The sequence below is a fragment of the Triticum urartu genome, chromosome 6A, assembly GCF_056163025.1.
Source record: "Triticum urartu cultivar PI428250 chromosome 6A, HENAU_Tu73, whole genome shotgun sequence".
Classification (NCBI taxonomy): Eukaryota; Viridiplantae; Streptophyta; class Magnoliopsida; order Poales; family Poaceae; genus Triticum; species Triticum urartu.
Window position 1 is genome coordinate 266,725,467 of NC_141878.1, and position 10,929 is coordinate 266,736,395.

A 10,929-nucleotide genomic window follows, 5' to 3' on the forward strand; every position below is an offset into this window, starting at 1 on the left:
CAAGCCACAGTTCGGCGTACAAAAAATAGAGCGGCAGAAGTTCACGTGCGCATCACTCGGCGGGCTCTGCCCCAGGCATCGGCGGAGTTGGCGTGCACGGGCCTGGCGGTGTCGGAGCAGCCTCTGCGCTTGGCGGTGTCGGCGCGGCTTCGGTGGTGCTGGGTGTCGTGGAGGCGTCGTCATGCGGGCTTGGCGGCGGCGGCGGCGTGTGCGTCGGAGTCGGCGTCGGCGTGTGCGTCGGCGTCGGCATCGGCGTTTGCGTCGGCGTCGGCGGCCTTGTCGAGGGAAGCTGGTTCAGGATGAGGCCGCGCTCCGCCAAGTACCACGCCTTGACCGCCTCGTCGGTGCTCTGGAGCATGTCCGCCCCGCCCAGCAGGAAAGCCAGGTCGGTGTTTCTCTTCTTCGCGGCGATGTTCGTCCGGAGCAGGTCAAGCTTGACGGCGCTGCTCGACATCAACGCCGACCACCACGCCTCGGTCTTCTCTTCACGAAGGACGGCCCGGGCCTGCGCGTCGGCGAGCTAGTGCTCGATGGACTCCTGCACTCAAGCGGTGGCCGTGTCGGCATATTTTCCCTTCTTGGCAACTGTGTTGCCGTCCGACCGCCCTTCCGATGCGCCAGGAGTCGGCGCGTCCGGCTTGTAGGTCTGCTTGGCCTTGTCGAGGATGCGTCGGACTTCCGCCCACTTCTCACACTTGTCAATGCGCATGTAGACGTGGAGGTATTTGAATTCGGTGTCGCTGTTGCTCTGCCGGTACAGGGTGAACATGCGCAGCAACTGCGCGGAGGGACAAACAGTTGGCGCGCGTACACGGCGAAGAGAGGCGGGAGGCCGGCGTGGCATACCTGATCCTCGACGCTGGCGCCGCTCTCCGGGCGAGCCGCGACCTCCTCGACGAACCCATGCCATTTGTTGCACGCCCCCTGGATACGCCCCCAATGGTTCGCCATCGCCTTGGAGCCGCGCTGCATGTAGACGCCTTTGAAATAGGGGTCGACGAGCTTGCGCTCGTCGAACTCGGCCTTAATGCGGTCCCAGTACGTGTCGACGCTCTAGTTCGTGCCGGTCGTCGGGTCGAGGCAGACGACTTTCCATGCTTCGGCGAGGCATTCCTCCTCCTTGGACGCCCACTTGATGCGCGACTCGCCTGTCCTGGCCGCCCGCTTCTTCTTGCGCCCCTTCGCCGTCGCAGGCGTCGGCTCCTCCTCCTCCTCGTCCTCCTCCTCCTCCTGCTCGTCCTCGCCATAGACGTAGCCGAGCTCGCCGTCCATGCCGCCGCTGAGATCCACCACCTCGTCCTGGGTGACGAACCCGGGAGATGCGGCGGCCGCGGCCGAACCTGTCGCGATGATGTCGTCCATGTCGGCCTCGGTCTCGTCGGTGTCGCCGAGGTGCGAGAAGGGCAGCGGGCGGCGAGTAGTTGTATGGAGGGTACTGCACGCCGGCGAAGGCGGGAGAGGGCGTGCGCTGGACCGGGTATCCATGGGTGAAGGTGACGTTTGGGTTGAACCCACCGTGCGCGTCCCCGTCGGCGTAGCCCGGCGAGGGCGATCCCCATGGTTGCGGAGAGCCGACGCCTTGCTGACCCCAGGGCGCGTACTGGGCGTGGCTTCCGGGTGGATTCATCATCCCCGCGCGAGCCGCCTCAGCCTCGATTTGGTCCACCGAGGCAGCCGCGGCCGCGCGCGCCGCGTTGTCGCGGGCCTTCTTGGCGATGGCCCTGTTCCGCCGGTCGGCGGTGACAGCCTCCCGCCGTTGAACTTCCGCCCTCCACTCGGCGTTTGACATGCACGGTGGCTTGATCGGCGGCGCCCTCGGCTTCCTCTGCTTCAGCTGGGCGACGGAGGCGGTCGCGGTTGCCGCCGCGTGGGGGGCGACGTACTTCTTCGGTGGCATGGCGGCCGGCTAGGAGGGAGGCGAGCGGGAGGGAGATTGGCGGAAGGAAGGAAGAGTACGGGAGGGAAGTGGGGAAAACGCGGGAAGAAACGGCGGGAAGAGGCGCTCGCCTCACCGACAGGGCGGACCCACGCGCCCTTTTCGCTTGTGCCGGCGCCCCAGGAAGCCGGGTTCGGTCTGGGTCCGCCGGCACCAGTTTCGCCCCGAGCCGGCGAAAAACGGACTACTGGGGACGCGACTGGGCATTTTTTCGACGTCGGCGCGGCAAAATCGCCTGGGGAGGGCTTGTTGGGGGCGCGGCTGGAGATGCCCGGCAAAATCGCCTGGGGAGGGCCTGTTGGGGGCGCGGCTGGAGATGCTCTAAGGGCATCTCCAGCCGCGCCCCCAACAGGCCCTCCCCAGGCGATTTTGCCGCGTCGGCGCCAAAAAAACGGCCCAGTCGCACCCCCAGAAGCCCGTTTTTCGCCGGCTCGGGCCAAAACTGGTGCCGGCGGACCCAGGCCGAACCCGGCGCCCTGGGGGGGCGCTTGGGGAGCCGGCACAAGCGAAAAAGGCGCGTGGGCCCGTTCTGGCGGCGACCCGAGGGCTTTTTCCCGCCGCTTCTTGACGCTTTTCCCTCGCATCTCTTCCGCTCACTCGCCTTCCTCCCGCCATTCCCTCCCTTTCTCCCGCCAAACCCCCTCCAGCTCGCCTTCCAGTCGTCGCCATGCCGCCGAAGAAGTACGCCATGCCGCACGCGGCGGCAACCACGACTGGTACCGTGGCCCAGCCGAAGCAGAGGAAGCCGAGGGCGCCGCCATCGAAGCCACCGGGCATGTCGAGCGCCGAGTGGAGGGTGGAAGTTCAGCGACGCGACGCAGTCACCACCGACCGGCAGAACAGGGCCATTGCCAAGAAGGCCCACGACAATGCGGCGCGTGCGGCGGCGTCTTCCTCATCGGTCGACCATGCGGGGATGATGAATCCACCCGTCGTCAGCCACGCCCGGGAAAAACGCCGACGCGGCAACCGCGCGAGTGCAGGAGTCCATCGAGCATTGCCTCGCCGACGCCCAGGCCCGGGCCGTCCTACGTGAAGAGAAGACCGAGGCGCGGTGGTCGTCGCTGATGAAGAACAGCGCCATCAAGCTCGACCTGCTCCGGACGAACGTCGCCGCGAAGAAGAGGAACACCGACATGGCTTTTCTGATGGGCGGGGCAGACATGCTCCAGAGCAACGACGAGCAACTCAGGGCGTGGTACATGGCGGAGCGCGGCCTCATCCTGAACCAGATGCAGACGGCAACGCCGACGACGCAAGCTCCCGCGCCCACGACCACACGGACGCCAAGTCCGAACGACGCCACTACATCGCCGCCCAGCAGTGCCGAAGCCGCGCCGACACAGCCCAGCACCGAAGCAGCTCCGACACCACCGAGCCCGCACACGCCGACTCCGCCAACGCCTGGAGCCGACCCCACCGAGTGAATCATTGCGCACGCGAACTTGCAGCGTGCGGCGCTTTGTTTTTTGTAACGCCAGACTATGTCCGATCACCGAATTTGTGGCATCTTTTGAGAGCGGGAACGACCAAGTATAAATTTCCCGCATTCTGGGGCCGGCGCTTGGGGGCGTGACTGGGAGCTAGGTCGCCCCCAAGGACCGAACTAGCGTCAGCACGCCCCCAAGGACCGAACTAGCGTCAGCACGCCCCCAGGCCGCTCTATTTAGACACCCTAAGGAGGCGAACGGCTGAAGATGCCCTAAGACGCCGCATCGGCTCCTCAGGCTGTTCCCCGTCGGCGGTAATTAACAGTATCGGTTCCTCCACTCCCATCCTCGTGCCCACTGGATCGGTTTGTTCAGCTGGTCCCTACAAACACCACCGCGCTGTCGGCGGTGAGCACACGCTTCTCCACTCTCCGTAAAAAAAAACTAATTAATCGCATGTTTATTGATTTTTCGTACTATTTGATTTTTGACTGTTTAATTTTGTGTGTTGAAAAATAAATAGCGCCCGCCTCTGCTAAAAATCTTGCGCGCCAGACCAACCAAAATATTCCCACGTGCCTGCGCACCACGTATATCTCTCCCTAAGAATAAAGCATCCCAAATAATAAAACACAGATTGATTTCGTGGGTTCATCGTCACAATACGCTTCTTCACATAAATTTACGTTTTCAATTATTTTCCACCTATATTATTTTCTACATACGAGGTGGTAATATTCATCCAAGATGGTACTATATTATAGTACTAGCAAAAAAGGTCCGTGCGTTGCAACGGGTAAAAATTAATATCACACGCCTTTGTCGTTTCGAAGCTTATCCTCTTCCCCGCCCTTGTTCATGATAGTTGTGATGTCTACGTGATCACAATGAACCCAAATGTTATCAATCCCAAGATGATGCACTGATCCACCACCTAAGCATTATCTATATAGGCTAGCATTAACTGGCAAACTCATATGGAATCAGTTATCATACATGGATATCATAATAGATAACGACCAACAAATGAAGAGGTTAAAAACATCACTCTAAGGCCGGCCCCAACACAAGAGCATTTAGAATCCTGAGCAAATTAAGATGCACAATCATACGGCCCTTGCAGCTATATTGCGTATGCTTTTTTTAGTCCGACTCTAGGTTATGTGTTGATACCAGGAAAGTAGCCGGGACGATGCAAAATCTATCAGGATTTTATTCCTAGTGCCTGCATTGTACGTGCCCTAACCACGTTTCAAGTGGCAACAATTTTAATTTTCTAAAAAAAAAAGACTTAACTTTTCTGAACTCTTCTTGATCATCTACATCCATATGGCAGGGAGCCTCCCAAAGCTCGGAAGGAAAGAGCAATCGCGGTGAGGCAACATATGTTTGTTCCGTCGTGGACATCTTCTAGTGTTTAATAATTCATTTAAAGTATTTTACGAAATTATCAAAATATTTGAATTCTAATGATTTTGATTATGTAGTTTTTTTTTCTAATGGTAGGTTTGCTCTATTTGGAAGATTATATTTCATTCTCAATATTTTCTTTTCGCACTATTAAGTTTTGGTCCAAACACAAGAAAATATTATAACTCCCGTGCGGCTGAGCGGCCTACTACACGTACACCCATCAGGCCCATCACGTGTACCTCCACGGCTCCACCGCTGGTTTATCCATTCGTCTCCATCGCTAGCTTATCCATTCGCCCCCACCAAGATGCATCTGCATCCATCTCTCCTATTCTCTCGCTTCATCTCTCATCCTCTCTCAAATCTCTCTGACCGGTGGACTCCGTGTGGGCGGAGCGAAGTGGGAGCCAAGCCAGCCGAGCCGGCCCCTCTCCTCTTCGCCTTCCTCGCAGCGGTTCGTGACTTGCCCCTTCTCACTCCATCTCTCTTTCTCATCCCGTGCTTCCACCGATATGCGCAGCCAACGGGATTTAGCGCTATGAGCCGGCTGCTCGGCGAAGTTCGTTCCCAGGTTGCCGGCGTGTTTAATCGGGTGACTGCATGCAGGCCCGGATGTGAAGCCTCCGAAGTCGCTGGTGCCCCCCGTTCCATATGAGTGAGCGCGGCCGCCGGATCCCGTCCTGCTCTCTCTCATTTCCTCGTCTCGTTCTAATTCTATAGAGTGCATATGCATGCAGGCCGATGTGAAGCCAAGTCGCTGGCACCCCGTTCTAGACCACCAGATCCGGAGTGCCGCCAACAGTTCCTGTACCCATCACGCCCGCGTCAACGACCGCCAAGTTGCTGGCACCCCGTTCCAGACCACCAGATCTGGAGCGCCGCCGCCGGATCTCGTCCCCATCACGCCCGCGTCAACGACCGCTGCGGAACCCTCCTCAGCTCCTCCTCAACGATTCATGGCAAGAACCGGGACAACGCCGTGCCCTTCCCCGTCTCCAACATTGCAGTGCTCGCGCTGTCGGTGCTGTCGTATTTCGTTATCATTCGAATATGTGTGGATTTGACCCTTTCGTTGCCTTTCCATCATGTTGTATTATTCTTTTTTGAGTCTGATTTTCATGCCTGGTGCGAATTCTCTATAAATCGTGGTCAGGATTTGTTCCTTTGTTCCCGATTATAATTCGTTGAATCGCCCCGTAGATCCCGTTTGCGTGCGTGCGTGATGGTTGGGGCGTGACCATGGGTTGAATACTAAAAAACGTAGGGTGTTTCTTGCATAAACGAAACGTTTTCTTGGATAAGTCACTTAGTATAGGACTGTGGGTTGAATACCTAAATCAGTAGGTTTTTTTTGAGGTAATAGCATCCCAGGTACCCTAACTTGTACAGAATGTGATGATTCAGTCCCAAACTTGCAAAACTTGACTCCATCATACCTCAACTTGCATCTTATGTGATGATTTAGTCCCAAGCCAATCATAACTCGACAATTGGCAGCCAGGTGGCTGGACCGGTCAGCGCACGCACTTTTGCAGAAACCCCCTGCCATCGCGTGCCAGGGGCCTCGAAGACGCGATCCAGGAGATGCTCGGCCAGCTTGGCCTCCGCGAGCCGGAGCCAGAGCGGCGTACCACCAACCACCATCCCTCCCTCCACACCATGGCCCTCTCGGAGACGATCCACGAGATGAGCGCGTTCCCCGACGCGCGGTACGAGCTCTACTCCTGGGAGTTCTACAAGGCCTACCTCCGGTCGCCCCGGCCCATCGACCCGCCGTCGACGACGAGCGCGGTGCCTCTCCACGTGGCGCAGCTGGGGGCGGCGATGAGGGGCCGCTACCCTTACCTCGCGGACGAGGTGGCGAGGCTGGCGAGGTCCAAGACGGCGAAGCAGCGTGCGGCGCTGGGCAGGAGGTTGCTGCAGATGGACGCTGCCGCGCTGGGCTCGCTGGAAGATCGGTTGAGGGAAGCCACGCGGGCCGGGAAGGAGGCCATGCTGGCCAAGCTGCAGTCGGAGGTGCGCTACGCCAGGGCCAGGATTCAGGCGGAGGCCATGGTGGAGACCATCAAGTCTGCCGCTCCCAACTAGAAATGATTTAGGTACTACTAGTAGTATGGATCAGGCTATGGTGGAATGCTGATTAATTAGGAGGCAAGGTGAAGTTAATTTCGTTTCATGGATGGGTCTTATGTGTGTAATCTCCTAAGCTAAATGTATGACTGAACCCAATTTGATCGGGAACTTAAATCTACAGTCCTGCTCATGCGTGATCTGTTCTGCGTTCATCTTCTTTTCACTATGTGGAATGTAAATGTAAATGTAGAGTACTAGTTTTGCTGATTCTTGACACATCTTTTGCCAAAATTTCTACGTTCGCAGACGAAGAGAACAGAGGATACAATACTTATGAACAGAGTAGATTGAGAAATTGGTCATTCAGGCCAGAGTAGATTCAAGTCTACATTGATGCAAATAGCCCTAAATATTGCTAGCTAGATACATTAGACATGTCCACGATACAAAGTGCAAGGTCACCTCCTGATCAACATTTCTTCCATAGTTCGATCCAAGCCTGATACTAGTAGCCACTACAGCAAATGGCTTCCATTTGCATTGCATCTACACATGACAGAAAGATCAACCAACTTTGCCACCACTGACCATCTCAACCATGGCCTCCGTGTCGACCCTGGCCTTGGCGTACTGCACTTCCGCCTCCAACTTGGCCTGCATTGCCTCCTTGCCGGCCAACGTCGCCTCGCTGAACTCTGCTTCCAGGTCGGCCAGCGTGGCAGCTTCCGCCTGCAGCAGGCCTCTGCTCAGCACCTCACGCTGCTCCGCCGCCTTCTCCATCCTGCCACCTCGTCGACGAGGTAAGGATAGCGTTCCTGGATCGGCCCCAGCCCCGCCGTCCCCGCGGCGTCCGGCAGCGGCGGCGGGTCGATGGGCCTGGGCGCCTGGAGGTACGCCTTGAAGAAGTCTCCGAGGTAGAGGGCGTAGCGCTCGTCGGGGAACGCTCCCATGGCCAGCATGGCCTTCAGGACGCCCCTGATGTTGCGCTCCACCCGCAAAGGCTCCTCCGCCGCCGACGCCTCCTCCGGCTGCGGCGGCGAGGAGTGCTGCTTGGAGGTGCCCGGCTCCGCCTCCGCCTCAGCTTCTTGCGGCTGCGATTCCGGTTCCGGCCGCGTTTAGGGCTGCGACAGCAGCGGTGGTGGAGATGGAGACGGAGGAGGAGGCGGCGTGGTGGCATCACCGGCAGGCCCTTTCCCATCGAGGGCGAGCTTGTCCGCCGGCGCCGGCGCATCTCTAGTGAGCGCGAGCAGACGCAGCGCATCCAGGCACGTCTGGGCCTGGGCGGCGGCCTTGAACAGACGCCAACTCGCGAGCTCTGTCGCCCCGCCAGCCCGTGAGCTCTGTCGCCTCGACAGCGATCAAGTTCAGGTGGAGGTGAGTGCGGGTTGATTAGAGGAAACGGTAGGGGGGTTTCTGCAAAAGTGCGTGCGCTGACCGGTCCAGCCACCTGGATGCCAATTGTCGAGCTGTGATTGGCCTGGGACTAAATCATCACATGAAGTGCAAGTTGGGGTATGATGGAGTCAAGTTTTGCTAGTTTGGGACTAAATCATCACATTCTGTGCAAGTTAGGGTACCTGGGTGCTATTACCTCTTTTTTTTGCAAAATGCCAACGACGTACGACCAGAAGCAGTATCTGCTTTATTAGTAGGTAAAGATAAAGATAAAGATATATCAGTTCCAAGATTTCGTCCGTCGATTGGCCGTTTTATCTGCCCCTGACTCCCGGATGGGCTGAACTGGGCCTGGTCCACATCTTTTTTTCAACAAAAAACAACGACTCGAGAAAGAGGGAAAAATACCCGTGGTGCGTTTCGAACTCACAACCATCGCCTAAGCCATGAAGGCTGCACCCAACTCACTTGGTCTGCTTGTTTTGCGAAACAATGTGCTCCCGCAATAATAGTCCCACCTCGCTCCTTTCCAACCAGTTATACTAATATTTATACACCGGCGACCTTGCCGTAGTAGAACTTACAGAAGTCAACAAGCAATCGAAGGGAACCGAACGAATTGACCCCGAAAAGTGGGAAGATGGAGCACATGAATAAACCCAACGGAGGGCTTGGCCTGGTGATTTAGCTGCGTATATGCGTTCGTGCTGTGTTGTACCCTCTTATGTAGTCATTCTATTTTTCTTCTATCAATGCAATGATACGCGAAGTTTGTATATTTGTGAAAAAAAGATAGTAAGTAACAATCGGGTAATAATTGAAATGTACTTCACTTGCAGTACAAGTTGATAAAAAAAGTAAATTGACAATGTATCCATAGAGAGCAATAATCCAACTAATAATTTGTTGCCAATTAAGATCTGTTTGAGGCGCTTAAGATATTCTCACACAATATTAGGAATGTTTTCTTTAGCTTCGTTCGTATGATATTTGAGCAAGTATAATAAAAATTGTTTCCTCAATTCACAACCATTCTTTATCTGCAATATATGTAGTTAGCATAAATTCACATGAAAGTTCCAAAAATATGCAACGGAAATACTAACTGTGCCGCCTTGATGAACAAATTTTTGACTGTTCCACAAGAGCATGAAGTAAAAAAATAGCAAGACACATCCCTGCAATTATCTAAATTAATATTATCTTGAATATAATCCAACTAATAATTTGTTGCCAATTAAGATCTGTTTGAGGCGCTTAAGATATTCTCACACAATATTAGGAATGTTTTCTTTAGCTTCGTTCGTATGATATTTGAGCAAGTATAATAAAAATTGTTTCCTCAATTCACAACCATTCTTTATCTGCAATATATGTAGTTAGCATAAATTCACATGAAAGTTCCAAAAATATGCAACGGAAATACTAACTGTGCCGCCTTGATGAACAAATTTTTGACTGTTCCACAAGAGCATGAAGTAAAAAAATAGCAAGACACATCCCTGCAATTATCTAAATTAATATTATCTTGAATATAATCATACAAATTGTTTGTATCTTGAATGTTACAATAATGAAATATATAAATTTACCTGTCCCCGCTCTTTGGAATACCAACCGGAAATATACGTTGTCATCTAGATATATTGGAATTCCAGCCGGGTTGCGCTATTTAGAGTGTGTGGTTGAATTCCCCCACAAATCTTAAATTGTTGGACCTCTTAAAACACGGCTTGAATCTACTATAATCCAGCAAACATATAAATTATACCATTGAGTGCTAAGCACACTTCCTGTTCTAGACATCGTTGTTATGTCATAAATTTTGCTGATACTCATCAGATGTTAAATAAAGGGTGTGTCTATGACACATCTAGATGTGACATAGTTATGTCACATCTAAGTTGACTTCATCATTTGTTTTGTGGTTCAAATACTTGCTTTCTTTTTGTTTGTTTATTTGTTTCGTTTTTTGAGGTTTTCCATCTCGATCGACCAGTGGCCACGTAGGTAGACAAGCACAGGGTCCGCGCACATATGCTGCATCGTCTGCTCGTCACAGTCACCCACAAACCTAATAAAGCTGCATTTAGTTTAGTACCACTCTCAGGCGCATGTTTAAGCGGCAGTGTATACTAGAAACGTCTGCATACGTACGTGCTTCCAAATTAATTAAGTAGGTAGCATAATCTAGGGATTTGTAGGTAGGTCCATCCATTGCACCGTATTGCAGGGTTGCGCGTCTTGTTTTCAGAGTATCAACACACATTGGGCTGGTCAAATTGTAGCTTCATGTTGACTGATTGACATAAGGTCATGTTTGGCATTTAGAACCAGCTGAACATTTTATTTAAATGTGATGAATATTTTTAATTACATGGTGAACTTTTTATACACGTGAACATTTTTCAAAAATACGAAGGACATTTTTTTCATAACATGGTGAACAATTTCAAACAAGGTGAATTTTATAAAAAGACATGTCTGGGGACTCTTGAAAAAAAGACACACACACAAATCCTCTAGTTGTGAGTCGGTTATCGACATGCAACTGGGCACCCTCAACAAACAAACAAACAAACACACACACACACACACACACACACACACACACACACATCCTGAGTTGCGAGTCGATGGGCGGCTTGCAAATGGGTCACGACAAAACACACACACGCACCC

At 53.6% G+C, this 10,929-nt stretch overlaps 1 protein-coding gene across 1 annotated transcript; it reads left to right on the top strand.

The window, feature by feature from the left end:
* The first annotated feature begins 5,082 nt into the window (after nucleotides 1-5,082).
* Nucleotides 5,083-7,051, top strand: LOC147964958 (uncharacterized). The gene is made up of 3 exons (XM_087526604.1): nucleotides 5,083-5,233; nucleotides 5,386-5,434; nucleotides 5,517-7,051. Exon 3 carries the CDS (start codon nucleotides 6,364-6,366, stop codon nucleotides 6,865-6,867), a length of 504 nt encoding a protein of 167 aa, XP_087382730.1. The 5' UTR covers nucleotides 5,083-5,233; nucleotides 5,386-5,434; nucleotides 5,517-6,363; the 3' UTR covers nucleotides 6,868-7,051.
* Nucleotides 7,052-10,929: the final 3,878 nt, after the last annotated feature.

Bases quoted from the DNA above. Each gene is read 5' to 3' on its own strand.
- LOC147964958 (XM_087526604.1), top strand. From the start codon at position 6,364: ATGCTCGGCCAGCTTGGCCTCCGCGAGCCGGAGCCAGAGCGGCGTACC.